Consider the following 18,426-nt stretch of genomic DNA (forward strand, 5'->3'; position numbering starts at 1 on the left):
TTCTTTGCATAGCATGTGGAGCCGCTGGACAGGAGCTCCTACACTTTGTGATCACCCAGAATTCTTCTTTTCTTTTCTTTTTTCCAATGGGCAGCTTCAAATACTTCCAGAGCGAGGTGGACAAGCGTACAGCCCACGCAAACCCTTTGGCTTCAAAATTAGAGGAGACCCCGGTGCCAAGGTGGGGCTGGTGGCTGTGGACAAGGCAGTGTTTGTTTTAAACAACAAGAACAAACTGACGCAGACAAAGGTAAGTAACAACAGACGACAGGCCAGGCATTAGAGGGATGAAGAATGTCAGTCAGTCACAGGGGTCTGCTGGAGCCAATCCCGGACAGCACAGGACGCAAGGCAGGAAACAAACCCTGGGCAGGATGCCAGCCCACCACAGGGCACACACACACACACACACTAGGGACCATTTAGGATTGCCAATGCACCTCACAGCATGTCTTTGGACTGTGGGAGGAAACCCACGCTCAGCCCAATGTAACCTTCTTGATTCCTCAAACCCTCGCTAAAAACATCATAATGTTTTTAATGATAATGATAATTTGATGGCATCGATCAGATGGCCTTCTTTATGCCAACTTCATCCAATACACAAAATTGTAGGCACCCTATAGAAACCCAGGACCACAGAGCAGAGGAAAACCAGCATCTCCATCTTACTCCCACCTTCCTCTGTGACTTTCTCTGTCATAATGGCAGTTCAATTATTGGACGACAGACAGAGAGTATCTTATGAGAGTCATTGCTTTCTGTTTTCATTTCTTTCAGATCTGGGATCACATTGAGAAAAATGACATTGGCTGTAGCCCGGGAAGTGGAGCAAACAACATGGGGGTATTCAAAGACGCCGGCCTGATCTTCAAGTCAAGCATTGACATTGAGACAGAATCTCGGAACGGTGAGGCTGATGTCTAATCTACAATCCCCCTTGGGATTAATAAAGTATCTATCTATCTATCTATCTATCTATCTATCTATCTATCTATCTATCTATCTATCTATCTATCTATCTATCTATCTATCTATCTATCTATCTATCTATCTATCTATCTATCTATCTATCTATCTATCTATCTATCTATCTATCGTCTGTGTTTGGCACTGATAAAGACGCTAAGCCTGTCTGCCTGCTGTGTTTGTCTTCGGTCAGTTGTCCAGTATGGCGTGGAGATGAAGGGTGTGCAGTGATTTGCATTTTCATATTTTCCGAATGTCTTTTGGGCTTGTCATATTTGGTTTTGTTCTGCTTTAAAAGAAACCTCTGGTCTACCAGTGGACACAGGAACGTTAAAGTTATTATGTATACTTTGTGCGCAAGGCGACAGCAGGGTCAGGTGTGCCAGTTTATGTAATTCTAATGCAGTGAGCCATTAAGACATACAGAGTGAGCCAAATCAGCGCTGCTCTGGTTGTCATTTTTCTATTCTTGTTGTTTTTTATATTCCACTGCCCAGTTAATGTAAGTTTAAAAGTTCCATTTTCATACATTACGGTTCTACTGTACATTTTTTATTATTCCTGCTTCATTGAATAGAGAATGAAGATGGCTGAGACATACAGAATCCCTCTCTGCCTACCAACTCTATTTAAACTGCGTGTTTCCACAGATCCCCACTGCCCTGTACCTCCCAAAAGAAGACGGCGCTCGCTGGTTTTGGTTACAGAGAAGACAAGTTTGGGTGAGTATGGTGCTGAGAGAACAGCAGTAAGATGACACAAGGCCGATTTAGGGGCTTTTCAGACATCACTAATGTCTGGACGTTTGATAATTTGTATAGAGTTTTTACAATAAGAATTTCAGTCTCTCCATTGCTGCTTCTCTCAGCTTCATTATTTAATATTTGACACTGCCTGCGTTATTAGAATACATTTTTAAGGTGTTTGTCTTAAGCCTTACTTCCTTATCCTCTTGTGTCTCCACCCGTCTTTGCCGGCGCTTCCTCTCTGTCGCATTCCTCTAAAACTTACTTCTCCGACTTTGACATTTCGAGGCTCACGGCTTACCTTCTGTCTGCTTTTGGACTCCCACCAATACTGGATGGGCCCCCTTACCCAGTGTGAGAACACCATTTGTATTCTGCGTGTTATGGTGACTCTCAGCATTCCTGCTGTGCCCTTTCTTGGTATCCTCTTTTGTGGCAACCTCTCTTGCCAGACACTAGCTGCCTCCATCACATTTGACTGAGCACCTGACCAATCAGACCAAAGGCAAACCGACCAATCAGATTGCCCAGAGGGAGCAGGTGCCCACACACAGACGGTAGCATTTTATTACATTGTAGTTAGTGCTGTGCAGGGGAAGAAGCATCACGAGGGCCTGTTCAACGGAGCTGACGATGCCAGCTGAAACCACCATCATACTCGACTTACGTATGGTGTAAGAGCAGGTTGTTTAGGACTTTTGTTTCATGTAGAAAATGCAGACTGACTCCAAAAAGCCAAATATATAACAAATACAAGTATTAAAAACTGAGAGAGGGTCTCGCTAGCATTTTAAATAGGCCTTCAGCTGAAAGAGAGCTAAGATTTACAAACATATTAGGGCATATTCGATTACTGAGGAAACAAACCGTACCCCAGCTCCGTACGTGGTCCTTACTAAGGGCGTATGTGGAATCAGGTGCGATGGACACGTCACGGGGAACACATTTCTTAATTCCTGTGTTGTCGGGCTGTGAGTGGATTCATTCACAAAGAGATATGAAGTAGACTTCTGGGAGACGTAGAAGTTTACTTACAGATGGAAACTGAGTTTTGTGACAGGAGCTTCTACTTCAGTGCATGCAGGCCTAATGAGTCTTTATAGCGGCTTGTGGCACCAAAGTTGACCTTTAATTTAACGCCTTCACTTAAACACCCAAAATGGGGAGCGGTTTTCATTTTGTAACTTGAATTTAAGATGGCCTGGGGTTTAGCCCAAGTGTACTGTGAAATGGGGCTTTGGCTCTCTGCAGTTTCTTTGTTGTACACTAAAATCCACAATGTCAGGAGCTTAAGAAACCAATTACAAGATCAAGGCATGTCATCAATCAATCGCTTCTTATATTGTGCCATCAGCAGTGTGTTTAGAGATCAGGCAAGCGTTTAGGAGATGTTGGGTAACTGCAGGTGGTCCAGGGACACAAACGGACCACAGCAAATCTAGATAAAATGAGAGAGAAATTGAAACAGAAACCAAACTCGAGTAGGAAGGGAGACTCTTGAAGACGTTATCTAGTACAGCATAGAACTGGCCTTAGAATTCCTCATCTTGGATGCCAGATACAGCACACTGGCATCTATGGATGGCGACCTCATGCAGTGTAAATTTCAAGCTTGGCTAAAATAAGAATAAACGTAAAATGAAAGTCAAATTAAAGAGAGTATACCCAAAGGTCATGGATTGATAACAATGAGGACAGAGCCAACATAGATATTGCATGTCTACAATAAAAATATGAAAACTGGGAGATATTAAAAGGCATTGATAGATAGATAGTGTGAAAGGCACTATATAATAGATAGATAGATAGATAGATAGTATTTGGCATAGTAGGCAGGATTAGATAGATACTTTATTCATCCCAATTCACATACTCCAGCAGCAGCATACTGATAATAACAATATTAAATTAAAGAGTGATAACAATGCAGGTATACAGACAGACAATAACTTTGTGTAATGTTAACGTTTACCCCGCCGGTGGAATTGAAGAGTCGCATAGTGTGATGGAGGAGCGATCTCCTCAGTCTGTCAGTGGAGCAGGACGGTGACAGCAGTCTGTCGCTGAAGCTGCTCCTCTGTCTGGAGATGATCCTGTTCAGTGGATTCTCCATGATTGACAGGAGTCTGCTCAGCGCCCGCCGCTCCACCACAGATGTCAGACTGTCCAGCTCCATGCCCACAATAGAGCCTGCCTTCCTTACCATTGGGGGCAAAATGTAACACAAAATACTATTAAAGTGATGAACCAATAAAACACAAGAGTGCAATCGAAGAACAGCGAAACGGACTTCTGCTCGACTAGGATTATGTTACCTTTTAAAGTTTGTCTTGATGGACTTCCGCCGTTGAATTTCTCATCCACCTGATTGTGAATTTTGACTTCTGTATCTCCTTCTAGCCGGCAAGTATACTGACAGCCTCCTGAAAAAGTGCTGTATGGACGGCATGAGTGAGATTGTCATGGATTTCAACTGCAAGCAGAGATCTGAGTACATAGTGGAGAGCAAGGAATGCATCGAGGCCTTCCTCCACTGCTGCATAGAGCTCACCAAAAAGAAAGGGCTGCTGGCCAGGCAGCAGGAGCAGATCTTGGCTCGCAGTAAGTCCTTGCTGCATGCAATCGCCACAATGGCTGCTTGGGCTGGTGCAAGTTGTTATCATGTACTTCGTCGCAGTTTATCTTCACATTCTAGCATTACACTTCACATTGAAAGGTATGAAGTTCAGCAGGCCAGCCATATTGCTGACACACATCCACGAGGAAGCCTGCATGTTGCTTCTCCATTTGAAATCTTGACTATCGCCATGCCATATTTTTTTTTTGAATCCCCTTTAAAATTCACAAATCTTTATTGTCTTTGAGCTGAGTGGAGGTTACTAAGATAGAAGCAGACACTGGACAGTCTTGGTACTGTTCACGCCATTTCTATGCAACTCCTGAACCTTTCAGGACTTACTCAAGCTGCTGTCTGCTTTGGCTGACAGGTCGATGACTTTTCTTGTTCAGAATGAGCTCGGTCATAAAGCTCTCGCTAAAGAATCGCATCCGTCCATTGTACACGGCATTACTTCAGTCCCTGCACGTCATCATTGGGAGGACATGTAAACCTGTTTAGCATTTTCCTTTTCTTTATGCGTCTCTCTGCTTTTATTTCTCAGGTGAAGAAGATGACCGTTTCTTGAATGACGATGAAATTGTTTCCAGAACTGAGTTCCCCGAAAGTTGGTTGTGGCAGATTGAATCACTACCAATTGGCGCTGGAGACAAAGACGGGTGCGTTCAAGTAAATGCATGCCACCTCAATGAACTCTGTAGACTTGTTGGTCTTCAGATGAATTCCTGAAAGATATTTGGGATTCGTCTTCTATTCGTGATTACTAGCTGCACTCTAATTGCTTGTGGATGCCAACGATGCCCATTCTTTAGCCTCAATGGTTCCGCAGTGAAAGCCAGCAGTAGGTCTGCTCTGCAGAATATCCCTAGAAGGTTTCTTTGCTTGTATCACAGTAACTATTTCTGACTGAATATCTCTAAAGACTCACCCGCCATGTATTTCCTCCAACAGACGTCTTTGAGCTTCTTCCTCTTCTGCAGTTTCTAGTATTGAGCGTTGACTCCCGTGGTCACGTGTGGCTTGTGGGTTCTCGCTATTGTAGGTGTTTACTCCTCACCTGTCCAAAGAGAGACTCACAGTTAATATTGTCACATGTCTGTAGGTCTGCTCTGGATTCTAGTTGGTGGGATTCTGGGCAGAAGGAGATGCAGACATTAAGTAAGAGTTAGTCCAGGGTGGGCTATAAGAGGATGGTCTGCCATAACCAGCTTGTCAAGGTGGACTCCTGCAGATCTTCACAGAACATTTGACTCTGTTGGAGTTCTTCTATGTGTAGCTGCATCTGACAGGTCAGGAGGACTTCGTGGTTCTGTCTCTTTAACTGAAAACCTGAGCTTGAATGTGCAAAGGGCAAAATGGCCTGTTGGTCCCACTCTTTTATAGGAACCCCTGGGATTTGCTTAAAGTTTAGAGATGTTTGAATTTGAAGCACTGATACCCTTGTGGCAAAGGCGCTGCGTGTAGGCAGCTCAGGTGAGATGGCTGGGAAGACAGTGGATGTACAGACAAGCAGGAAACCTCCGAAAGAAATCTTGACACCTGTACAAACGGGCCTCATGGGGCACCTGGATCTGGGGGCTTTTCTTGGTTTTTGTCTTCTCCTTGTGCCCACCTTCACCGTATCTTCTATTTGTGATAAAAACGATTCGGTGCTTTTTGGCACATGCTATTAGGAATTGTCAGTCAGCCCGCCATTGTCCAACCCACTGTATCCTAACACAGGGTCACGGGGGTCTGCTGGAGCCAATATTAGGAATTGTTCTTCAGCATATTTTTCCGCCTTTCTCAAAGTGCTCTTTTCTTCCTAATAGTTTTTGTTTTATTCCTTATAAGCAGAAATCAAGCAACTTTCACTTTCTCAAAATAGATTTATTATTATTATTTAGTAGTCCATCTGAAGTAGAAGAGAAATGTAAATCTAAAGTAAGATGTTTTGTTTTTGACTTCTTCTGGGTTCCTCTTTCTTTTTAGTTTGGTCGTAAAAGATATGAAAAGCTTCCTGAAGGACTCCATCACAACATGGGAGATCTTGGCCATCAGCTTATCTGCAAAGAAGGGTAGGCATTGGTGACTCTGTCTCCGATTAGCACAGCAGGTGTAGACTGTGGAGTGGCGTTTAGAGTACGATGACATGTTGGGGGGGTCCCATTGGTCCCAAGGTGCCTGTGTGCAACCATTCATTTAATTCTGGTACTGAAATTAGCATAATGTTGGTTTAGTGCCATTTTAAAAGGCGGTTTTCCAGTCCTTCTTCAGGACTGCTATATCGTGTAATACTAATGGTTTGTACCCTGGCAGCTCCATGGATGGGGCACCGGCCTCCAATCATACACACATGGGGCCAGTTTGGAACGGATGTCACCGTACTCTACACACGTGACAATGATGACCCCACAGCAGCAGCTCTAAACACTACACCAGTGTTCATGTTCCACGAGGCACGAAATGGTGGCTTCTTTTTTTTTTATTAATATAGAATCATAATAAAAATCTAAACAATAAAGTAATGTTATTAATTGTCATAAAATAAAATTACATAAAGAAAACAAGTCTGGTAAGTTCTGCCTTGAAATGTACCAATGTGATCTAAAAGAATCAGGCGATGGTCTGGCCTGTCGAGTCGAAGGTCATTGCACTCATAACTGTAGTTGACATCTGTGACACAGTACTGGAGGTGCTGTCATTGGCCACCAGGCTTGTGCTTAGGAGCAGAAGAGGAGTTCTGTCCTGAGCGGTGTCTTCTTCCTCTTCTTCAGGTATCTGTGTGGCAGATCCTTATGAAATCACCGTGAAGAAGGACTTCTTTATCGACCTGCGGCTGCCATACTCTGTGATCCGAAATGAGCAGGTGGAGATCAAGGCCGTGCTCTACAACTACTATGAGGAGGACATTGAGGTAAGTGGGGCTTGGCCTCTGTTTCCAATCACCTGTCATAAATCACCTGAATAAGTCACAGCCCATCTTGTCCTTCCACAGGTCCGTGTGGAGTGGATGCCCAATAGCCAACTCTGCAGCATGGCAAACAAAAACAAATACTCTGAGATTGTGAGAATTAACCAGCTGTCATCACGAGCGGTGCCATTCATCATTATTCCTATGAAGCTGGGAAAGATTGATATTGAAGTGAAGGCATCTGGGAAAGCCTTTGGGGATTTCGTGGCTGATGGTGTGAAGAAGCAGCTGCATGTGGTGGTGAGGACCTTATCGTGTGTGTTTCTGTGAGAGGTACCTGACTGCACCACCACCTCAAATGGCAGACGCGTCTTTGCAATCGATATGTCCACCAGACCTGTTCTGCCCCGTTTATACTGATGTGTAGATGCCACACGGGCTTTCCGGTCCGTCCTTCCAGGTCTGTTCCCTCTCCTGGCCGGGATGCCCGTTCATCCCGTGTGGCATCAGCAGGTGTATGTCTTTATGCATGTGACTACAAAATGTATTTTTGGTAGACGTTGAGGACATTGAGCCAGAAAGTTCTGGAATAGTCCTCTTGAACTTGAGTAGTTCAATCACCTGAAGTGAAGAGAAGGTGACTGCTGGCGCATTTGTGCCTGACAATCAGGAGCCCGAGACTCAATAGGCTCACATGGAGACGAGCTTTGACATCCCAGGAGCCCAATGGAGATGACACACGATGGGAGCACACGCACACCTTTGGAGATCTCCCTCAGATTTCCATTCAAGTCATAAGTCAGTTCACCTGTAGAAAGAAATCCACTCCACACGTTTATGATTTGTGTACTTTATCACCCAAAACCATATGCTTTGTTTTGCTGTTATTTTTCAATACTATGTTAAAAATCATTGTTTTTATAATACATTTTGTTTATTACAGGATCTTTAATACTACAACTGAAGCTCCCTTTTAAAGAACGATATGACAAATTTGTTTTTATTAAAAAAGAAATTAATCGACAGGGCGAAATAAAAACCGTAAGAGTGCAGAGCGGCCTTACAAGGGAAGTTACAGAGAAATCAGAGGGGCGGAGACGGAGACTGGATTTAAACTTGTGAGGTCCGCCGTGGCCCCTCTGTGTGCACAAACTGACCTGCTAGAGTGGAGGTTTGGGGGCTCACTCCTTACTTGAGGGGCCTTCTGAGCACAGGGACAGTCACCGTGTCGCATGTATTTAGGAATGACATGTCGAAGAAGCCATGAGGTGCGTAAACCTGGAAGAAGACTAAATGTCTCTGAGCAAAGAGGTGGAAACAAAAGATCTGCAGCGCCCATGAGACGACGGTCAGACTGAGTTTGATGTTAAATGCAAAATAAGATATGCTAAATAGTTATGAATTAGGGTTAACCCTAACCCTAACCCTAACCCTAATAGTTATGAATTAGAATCAAAGAGTCAATTGTGCAAATTATTCTCATTAAAAGAAAAGGACGTTGTCAGTGATGAGATACAGAAGGAGGATTTCATGTTTCCAGAAGACAGGAGTCCTCCCTGTTTCAGCGTCGACTTCGAGCGTCGTATGGTCACACGATGTATGAGCAGACGTGTTAAATATTATTTTTTTTTCTTCTTCCTTTTAGCCAGATGGAATGCAGGTAAAGAAAATGGTCAGAAATATTGTCTTGGATCCCGTTAAAGCAGGTGAGCTTCCTCTAATGTACCAGCAGGTAAATACTGAGCTCAGCAAAGCAAAGACAGCATCCCAGTACACGTCCTGCGACTTTAAAAATGAAACTAATATTAGTGTGCAAGATGTAGAGTCAGCTTTCATTACATCACTAATTGTGTTGATATATTGGGAAAAGGGTTAAAAAATGACATGATTAAGAATTATGACATCAAAAATGTGTTCTGTCTCCTTTACCTGAAAGATTTCAAGGTAGTGTTAAAGGCGCTATATATGCGGACACGGGGGCACGTGTAAAATCAACACAAAGATTTAGGTTTTCTTCCCCGTGTCCCTCAGCCCTAACACAGTCCCAAGCACCCCAAAATAAAGCACACACTATAACACTCTCTTCTTCCTCCAGCACTCGTCCTCCTCCTCCTCCTGAGTGGTGGCTGCTGGCTCCTTTTATTAGGCTCCCAGAACTGCTCCAGGTGCTTGATTGCCGAGTCCCGGCTGCACTTCCTGGTGTAGCGAAACCAACGCCCAGAAAGGCCCAGCAGCACCCCCTGATGGCGCCTGCATAACCCAACAGGGCTGCACCAAACTCCAAGTCCCATGAAGCCCTGCAGGAGTCCAAGGCACCACTGCAACCCAAGGGAGTCTGCCATCTAGCGTCCAGGGGGAGGTATTGGGTCTCCCATGCTTGCAGGGGTGTCCCGGCCGGGGTCTGTCACCGTAGTTATTCCCACTAATCATGTGTTGCATGCTGATCAGTTAGACTGTACCCTGTGATGGCAATGACCCTGTAAACCAGTGACAGTGTCCAGACACTAGAGGGCAGCGTAGTTGGCGAGCCTTTCATTTCAAGTTTATTCGGGTAAGGAAGACGTAATCTGTGAGGTGAAGTAGTTCTGCCCGTTGATCTTGTGATGGGAGAGTGACGGTGCAGTCCATGGACTCCGTACGTGTGACACTAGGACCCTATTAGCCTCATCAGTGTGGTCTGAAACCTCATCGGCATCATGGTGCCACAATCTCTGTGAGTTGCAGTGTACAGTTTAAAACTCCAGGTACCATTTCAAACTCCCTGTGCCAGGAGTTGGCAGGAGCTCTGCCTCCTGTATTGTGCCCTGACCACAGCTGTCAGTGCTGTAGGCACTCTGGGTGGCACATTGGCCTAACAGAGTTGGCAGCTCCTTTGACAGTTGGCCCCACTGCTGCTTTCCCTGCTCTGAAGGAATCAAACGTAGAAGCACCGAGGCTTCAGTCTCACGATGGGGGGGAACGCCTGACCGTATCCTATTCACAGGTATGTCCAGTGGACGGCCCAAGAGCTGGCAGTGGGGCTCCAGTTGACCTTGAAGTCTCCATGTGCATCTCAATGAATCGTGTATGTTGCATGTCGCTGTTCATTTGGGCTGCCGTTGTATGCGAGACGCAGTGAGATCTCTCAGCGCCATACGTTTCTGATGCTAAGAGCAAATGGGATTCTCAGAGTTTGCTCCCTTTTACAGGTGGAGTACAAAATGAGTTTATTCCCAAAGTGGACGTACGATCAATAGTTCCCGACACAGAAGCTCAGACATTCATCGCTGTAACAGGTAAGTGTTCAAAACAGCCAGTGGCCCGTGTTCTGTGATTGTGCCCACAGTGGACTCTCATCGTTCGTATTGTTGAACAGGTAACCTCCTGGCAGAAACCGTGGAGAGCGCCATTAGTGGGAGCAACTTGGCTAACCTGATCCGAGTGCCGTATGGCTGTGGAGAGCAGAATATGATAACAATGACACCACCTGTCATTGCAACTCATTATCTGGACAAGACTGACCAGTGGGAGCAAGTGAGCTTACAACGACGGGCAGAGGCCATCAAATACATCGGTCAAGGTAAGGCTGCTGTCTGCAGTGGGTACGCGGTTTGAATTTACTGATAGATGTCGCTACCTCGGCACCTTTGTGCCCTTTCTGACTATTATGCCATCATCCTTGTTCAGTCACTGCCAGCGGTCAGCCACACAACTGGGGCCTCTGGATTTCCCTGAAGTGTAAGCTAAAGGAGAACTCCAATGGCTGCTCTGAGCAATGCAAAGCTGCGCTCTCCCTGTCACTCGTGAGCCACCTTACTGCTCCGCTCGCCTCCACTGTGACTTTTAAACTCCATGGCCTTCCACAAAATGCTAATCCCCGGTGCTGAAGCTTCCAGAAAGATCCAGCAGGGAACGCTCTTGGAGACTTGTGGTCGAATCGCTGCATAGTTGCATCATATAGAATAGAAGATAGAATTGTGGCATGGCCGGGTATACTTTGCTTTACAGTTTGGTTTCATTTCAGGTTGCCTTTTTTCATTGGCTACTGTATGTAATAATTAAAACAGTATTGTCTCTTTTTAAATGCATTTACTCCCCTGTTGCCGGTGGTTTGGTGGAGAACCTCCTGGCGCATCAGGATCCCCAGCTCTGCTCAGTTTCTCAAATACGTCCTTAAAGATCTGAATCCATACTTGTGAACTGTTTCTCAGCTGACAATATTGTTATTAATAATTATATGCTTATTAATCGCCCTGCCCAGGGTTTGTTTCCTGCCTTGTGCCCTGTGTTAGCTGGGATTGGCTCCAGCAGACCCCCATGACCCTGTACTTAGGATATAGCGGGTTGGATGATGGATGGATGGTTGGTTGTTTATTTATCCCCTTAACCTTACATGTGCTGTTATGTGCTTTTCACCCAAAGTTTTTTTGGTGTCCCCCCGGTCTTTAGGTTACACGCAGGAGCTGGCATTCCGGAAGACTGACAACTCATATGGTGCATGGATCACAAGTCCTTCGAGTACCTGGTAATATCTTAGTTGTTAAATATTACCGATTAAGATCTCATTGCATCACTCACATTAGCATCCACACCAAACGTGATGAACGATGAGGCTAAACGGAGATCACTATGAGCACCATGTGGACAGCAGTGTGGTGTACGATAATGAAATACTTTGTGCTGAAGATTAGGAAATGAGACAGCGCAGTGTTTAAAGACAGACATGCGTTACACTAGAGAATCAAGTCTGAAAACGTAAGGAGTTGACTAAAGTGATGTGATTATGAAGAGGGGATTGTATGCAGAATACTCTGTTAAAGCTCTTCCTCAGTGTTTGTACATGATTACATTGGTGACTCTCCGTTTTATATTGCGCTTTTCCTTTGAAGCCACTGAGTCAAAACAACAATTAAAATGTCGTCAGTGCTGCCTGATTGCTGTTCCTGTTGGTGCTGTAAATTGAGACCAGAATGCCGTGGGTTTCTTCTCTTCATAAGTTGTCTACACAAATAGCACAAATCCTAGTCGAGATTTTGATGAATGCACTTCCAGTTGTTTGTGACATGTGACAAGCTGCAGACGTATCTCTTCTATCCAGGTTGACAGCCTATGTGGCTAAGGTGTTTGCTATGGCCTACTCTCTGATATCAATAGACGACAAAGTGCTCTGTGGTGCCGTCAAGTGGCTCATTCTTAACAAGCAGCAAGCTGATGGAACCTTCAAGGAGGACGCCCCTGTGTATCATGGAGAAATGGTGGTATGTTATCAAGGGAAAATCTTCAAATCCCAATGCAAAATATTATTAGAAGATAAAATAACAGACAGCTTAGGCTTATGAAAGGAAGATCTTGCTGAACTAATCTAATGTACTGTTTTGAACGGGTAACTGTAGTAGCAGACAAAAGCAAAGTATACAGCGTCATTTACTTAATTAATAAACTATCTATCTATCTATCTATCTATCTATCTATCTATCTATCTATCTATCTATCTATCTATCTATCTATCTATCTATCTATCTATCTATCTACTTTTGATTTTTCAAAATCGAGAAAGTTCAGGACCCACGGATGATTCTGAAGCTTGACTCCTTTGACAGCCGACGTGACGTTCGTTAATGCGTCGGAGACAAAGAGTACAGCTAAGAGGAGACCACCACTGGACTGTCGCTTGTATGACACAGATTCTGACATATTTAGAAAATATCGGAAGTCTGCAGATGACGTCAAGTTTTGAAGAATAGCAAATATTGAGGAGGCAGCAAAAGAAATTCAAAAAGAAGCAAACAGTCCCTTGAGAAATGGAGTTTGGTGTAGAAAAGTGCAGATGGGCTCATTTAGGAGAAATGATCGTGAATTATAAATACAAAATGGCTGACACTTATCAGGAAGCCATGGCCCTTTTTGCCGTACGTTACAGTAGATTTCTAATTGTATTTCTTTTTTCGTTTTTTATCTTGTTTTTTTCACAGACACCACCATTTTGTGTGTCTTGATCCTTGGCCCGGCCATATTGTTCATGATGGTGGTGGCCTTTGTCGCTCACGTGACACAGAGACAGTCACATGTTGTATCTCGTCTTCCCCTCCTGCCTATTAAAGATGGCAGCCTCGTATCCTGGCTTGAGGATAATCACAAATTGACTCTTGGCTTGCGTTGCCTTTTGTATTTTAGACCTTTTTGACTCGGACCACTGGTTTGCCACATTTTTTTGCACTTTGATTTTTGATATTTCTTTTAGCGTAGACGCCTATTCCTTTGGCCTGTTTGGTAACTCGCCTTGCCTGCTTTTTGGTTTCAGACCCTCGGCTTTTCTCATTCAAACATTTTCTGATCAAGCCTTATTTCTCATCAAGGCACAAGAATAGAAATTTAAAAGAAACAACCTCTACAAAACATTTACAGATTTACATTACTGCAATATTTTCATTGCTCAATAAATGATTAAGTCTTTAAGACATTAGGCAATTTCATGAAAAGTGCGTAATATAAATCAGAATCTGTTCTGTTCAGAGGCCCGGTGCCTCAAGGGACTGCACCAGTGGTCCTGTGTGTCGTCCTCCACAAAGAAAGACCCCGCAGCCCTCAAAGGTGTTCAGAGCAGCCAATCACGTCCTACTCTGAGAGGCTCGCGCTGTTAAACATCTCGAGTCCTGAGCAGCGCAGGTAACATGGAGACTTCACGCAGGTCTTCAGATCCTCAAAGTCAGCAGAATTCCTTCAACTAAATAGCAAATCACGCACCTGAGGACTTTAGTGGAATTTAAGGAGAAGCGCATCGAAGCTGACATGAGTGGAAACCTTGACACCTTGACCACAGAAGGGTGCTGACGCTTAGATGAGTGCGACATTACTGATTGGATTGTTAAACATAATAACTTCAAGATCCAGCCCTCTGAGGAGCAGGCATCTTCAATTTGATTTCTCTCATATGCATTTAACTCTCTCAACAGGGAGGACTACGAAATTCAGAATCTGATGCCACTCTCACAGCTTTCGTCCTCATTGCTTTGGCCGAATCCCAAGAAATCTGCAGAACTCAAGTCCAGGTGAGTCGAGTTGCAATGCAGATGTCCTCCTTTTGAAAATCGAACGTTTCACTCCTCTGTTGGGTAAGATGCTAACGAAATGGGTACCTGGGTATTTTAAGGCAGTTCTGCATCTGATTACGCATGTGCACTAAGCGCAGCGGTTAGGTCAGTGGTGTCCATCTCAAGGAATTGCTGGATATCAGTAGAACAGAAAACCCAAGCCTCTTAGATATTCAGGTCATCATTGGGTCAGAAATGTCAACCACATCCGAGTGGACACATTTACTTTCTTGAGTGTAAATTTTCTGTAACTGGGACTGTTCCCTCTGGTTTGAGTTTTCTTTTCCTTATGCACTGTAATGTTGCAATGAGGATGAAGGTCTTGTGTCCAGCAGTCTCAAAGTGCACTCCTAACCCTCCGTCTTTTGTTGCTTTGGCCACAGACCCGTCTGTATAGGCGTGCGTCCACTGAATGTGCTCCGCGGCCAGTGATTTCCTCTCAGGATCACATTATGTTCCTTTCTCTTCAGTGCCTGGGACATCTGGAATGGCAGTTGGAAAGTTCAGTCTTTTCCTGGAAGGAACAGATGCGGTCATTGCTTTTTGGAGGCATGTGTTCCAACAGCTAAGGGTCTCTCCTCTCATGAATGAAACTGTAGCTTTTTGAGTCTCCCATTGGTTGGCTCGCTCATCAGTTCGCCCATAGGGTGTTTCTCTTTGTGTTTGAATTTTGCTGCCTGGGTCAGCGACCTTCCACCTTCTGGTCTCGTGGTACGTGTGCTGCACAAGGCTCCTGCTGTCATTCTTATGGCTTGGCTCTGGAGTCTCTCCGACTTGTCAGTGTTGGATTTTGCAGCCGTGGATGTCGCTGCTTCCCAATGCCACTCCAGATGAAGTCTGGTGGCTGACAGAGTCGGAGCTGTATGAAGAGTTAACATCTACAGCTACTGTAGCTCGGCCATTTTTGCTTTTGTGGTACGTAAAACAAGACATCAAGACCGATGCGCTTATCTCCTGTTTGTGAGATCCCACACACCAGCACTCCTTATTCCTTGTATTCTACTTCCAGATGAGCATTCACTGGTGGCTCCGACAACAAAAGTCAAAATCAAACCTGGTTGTGGATTAATTGGCCTGAGCTGTTTGGTATGTGACATTAGGTAACCGACATCACAGAAGGTCACAGCCTAAACCTCTGAGCTAGAGCCCCCGTGTTTCCTGCCAGGGTCAGCAGGCAGCTCTGTTGATGGATGGACAGGTGACTCTGGTCCCAACATCATGACACTCTTACCCCAATTCCTTCAGATCAGAGGCTCAGAAAGATGTTTTAAGTGAAGTGCCACCCAAAATGAAACCAGTTAAGTCACACATGCTTTGGTGAGTAATGAGGACATTTGGTGGAAATCCAGTTAGTCTCCACTAATTACGTACCACACCACTAACATATGAATCATGTTTATGTAGTAGAACCAGCATTCACTTCTACACAGTTAAGTACAATACCCAGAATTCAAAATTATTATGCAAAAACGATTAGTTTGCAACGGGAGTTGGCTTTTCTGCCCAAGAACAGACCACCTACCAACACACGCCTGTAAAAACGTACCCTGTGGGCTTGAAAAGGCGAACTCAACGTTCAGCAGCATCACAAAGTAAGAATAATTTTAAAACCTCACACACACTCCCGCAGCATGTGGTCCACGAGGGGTCTGCCTTGGACTCGGTGCTGCGGCCCTGAACCACATAAGCTGCTTACAAAGAGAACAATAAGGCTGACCTCCTCGTCTTCCAAACTGGTCCGAGTGTGAATGTGAGTGGGCCCTGTGGTGGACTGTCCAGCACTGTTTCTTGCCTTGTGGCCACTCCTGCCAGGGTGGGCTTTGCCCCCCCACACCCATCCCACACCCACCCAGGCTGAAATGGATGAGTAGTTTGAAAAATGGCAAGCTGATCAAAATGCTGAGGCTGATGGCCAAATCCATCCAAATGCTGATAATAATAAATCAAGCCGTTGTCTTTCTAGACTTTTCCTCCAGCTTTTCGATTGGCATGCTGTGCTGCTGCTGGGTCTCACGTTACCGTGTGTCATGGTGGCTAAGTGTTTCTTATTTGCGGTCCTGAAGAAACCTTTTTTATTGCTTTTGTAGCTCATTCCATGAGGTCTAAGGAACACAAGTACTCAATGGTGACAAAGGCTCGCATGTGTCACCGCACGATGAACTCTGATTGGCTCTTTCATTGTTCTTTATTTTTTATTTTAGAGCTTGGAGGAAAGCGTAGAAAAGGCAGCAAGTTTCCTGGATCGGCGTCTTCTGACCCTGCAAAAGCCCTACACGGTGGCCATCACTTCCTATGCATTGGCTTTGTGTGGCCGGAAACATCAGGATCCTATTTTAATGAGGTTTGCCTCGGCAGGTAAGTGTGTCACAACTCGATGCCGGTCAGAGGCCTAGTGACGTATTTCTTCTTTCAGCAGATTGCCTGGACCTAAATCCTTATTATTTCACAGAGAGTCAGTTAGAGACAATCAATACGGTATTGTGTGTGTGGTATTGAGCGGGTATCAGGACAGTCACAGTACAGTGCAATGGTGACATTTTGGGCTCCTTCGACCTCAGCCGCCCTCAGTGTTACGTAAGGTGAGCGCAGCTCTTTGCTTTCTTGGGTGCTCCATTGTGGTCATCATGCCTTGGATACGGTGGGGAAAAATCAGACTTTGTGGGCTTTGTATTCTGCTCAGTAGAAAGCTGCAGACCTCCAATAGGTGGGCCTGCTTCCAAGGATCCTTTTGTGGACTCGGACAGCACAGCTTTGCAAACGGCCTGTTGTCTTGAGCACAGAATAAGATGAGCCCAAATAACAGAAGAGCTGCTTTATCATTTGGGATGAAGGCTTGTGCGGATCGTACATACGAGTTTGTGGAAAAATCCCAGCCCTGAATGTCACTGGAGCCTTAGTGGGAGTTCAACTCTAAGGATCGCGAATTCCAGCTGAAGTGACGTCCTGCCTACCGAACAGACAAAGCACAATCAACACAACATTCAGGATATCTCTCTGGTATATAAAAAGTCTTGGGACGAGACGAGAGATGTAATTTCACATCCCACGAGACGAGACTTTGTGACAAGAGAAGAATTGAGAACCTAACGGGTCCAAGAAATTAAAGACAAACAGTAGGAGATGAAAAGACAAAGTAGAACGTCGTAAAGAGGCACAAAAACGTTGGTGCGATACACGCAGAGCAGGTTAGAGATGATGAAAGTACTAAGATTCGAAAGTCTCAAAAAACTGAATAAACAGAAAATATTACTTGGTGAAATAACGGAACAGCAAAAAGGGATCGATATATTTGGATATAAGCGATATGACAGGAGTATGTAGATATGTATGTATGTAAATTTGTGAATTTTCCCTTGGGATTAATAAAGTATCTATCTATCTATCTATCTATCTATCTATCTATCTATCTATCTATCTATCTATCTATCTATCTATCTATCTATCTATCTATCTATCTATCTATCTATCTAATCCTGCCAACTATACTATGTAATCCTGCCAACTACGCTATCTATCTATCTATCTAGACTGTTCAGCTTTAAACTTTAAGTCAGAGCCTTGTAGATCGTCTAATTTGTGTTGCCATCTGGGAAAAGTCGTTTGTCTTAGCAATGAAGAGGCGTATCTGCGACAATTCAAAGATTTGTTATTTGGTGAAAGTGAAGTCCACAAACACTTCAGGCGAAATATCCAAATCAACACTAATCTGTATGCGTTCGCATCATTCAATGTACAAAACGTAGATTTACACAATTCAGTACCATACGCTATGAGAATTTGTGTTAAAGCTACGACAAGTTTAATATCAAATTCAGTCAGGTGAATATTTATGATCACGGAGATGTGAGGCAGCGCAGAATCGAAAGAGTTAAGCGATCAGACATATTAGAAATTCTACAGCCAATAGTGGATACAAACCCATAAGTCCAAACACAGATAACCTGAGATCTGGATACGCCATTCGGATTAAAACGTTGACAGTTTCCCGTTAGAATAGCTGTTGCTATGGCAATTAACAAATCACAGGGACAAACATTTGAAAAAGTCGTTTTATTTAATAGAGAGAAAGAAACGAAATGCAGTTATACGTTGCATTGATGCACATGTAAGAATAAAAATCTGTTTAAATTG

The 18,426-nt window shown here is 44.3% G+C and overlaps 1 protein-coding gene across 1 annotated transcript in view; it reads left to right on the forward strand.

The window, feature by feature from the left end:
• LOC114667381 (complement C3-like) overlaps positions 1-18,426 on the forward strand; it is a 59,287-nt gene that overhangs the window by 23,269 nt on the left and 17,592 nt on the right. Inside the window, exons 14-28 of the mRNA XM_028822658.2 lie at positions 95-250; positions 781-910; positions 1,620-1,691; positions 4,116-4,316; positions 4,877-4,991; positions 6,304-6,389; positions 7,089-7,228; positions 7,310-7,525; positions 8,871-8,931; positions 10,414-10,500; positions 10,581-10,784; positions 11,654-11,729; positions 12,303-12,462; positions 14,158-14,253; positions 16,497-16,650. Coding sequence (XP_028678491.2) covers positions 95-250; positions 781-910; positions 1,620-1,691; positions 4,116-4,316; positions 4,877-4,991; positions 6,304-6,389; positions 7,089-7,228; positions 7,310-7,525; positions 8,871-8,931; positions 10,414-10,500; positions 10,581-10,784; positions 11,654-11,729; positions 12,303-12,462; positions 14,158-14,253; positions 16,497-16,650 — 1,954 coding nt within the window. The remainder of the gene's footprint in view (positions 1-94; positions 251-780; positions 911-1,619; positions 1,692-4,115; positions 4,317-4,876; positions 4,992-6,303; positions 6,390-7,088; positions 7,229-7,309; positions 7,526-8,870; positions 8,932-10,413; positions 10,501-10,580; positions 10,785-11,653; positions 11,730-12,302; positions 12,463-14,157; positions 14,254-16,496; positions 16,651-18,426) is intronic.

Source organism: Erpetoichthys calabaricus, chromosome 17 (assembly GCF_900747795.2).
Source record: "Erpetoichthys calabaricus chromosome 17, fErpCal1.3, whole genome shotgun sequence".
Classification (NCBI taxonomy): domain Eukaryota; kingdom Metazoa; phylum Chordata; class Cladistia; order Polypteriformes; family Polypteridae; genus Erpetoichthys; species Erpetoichthys calabaricus.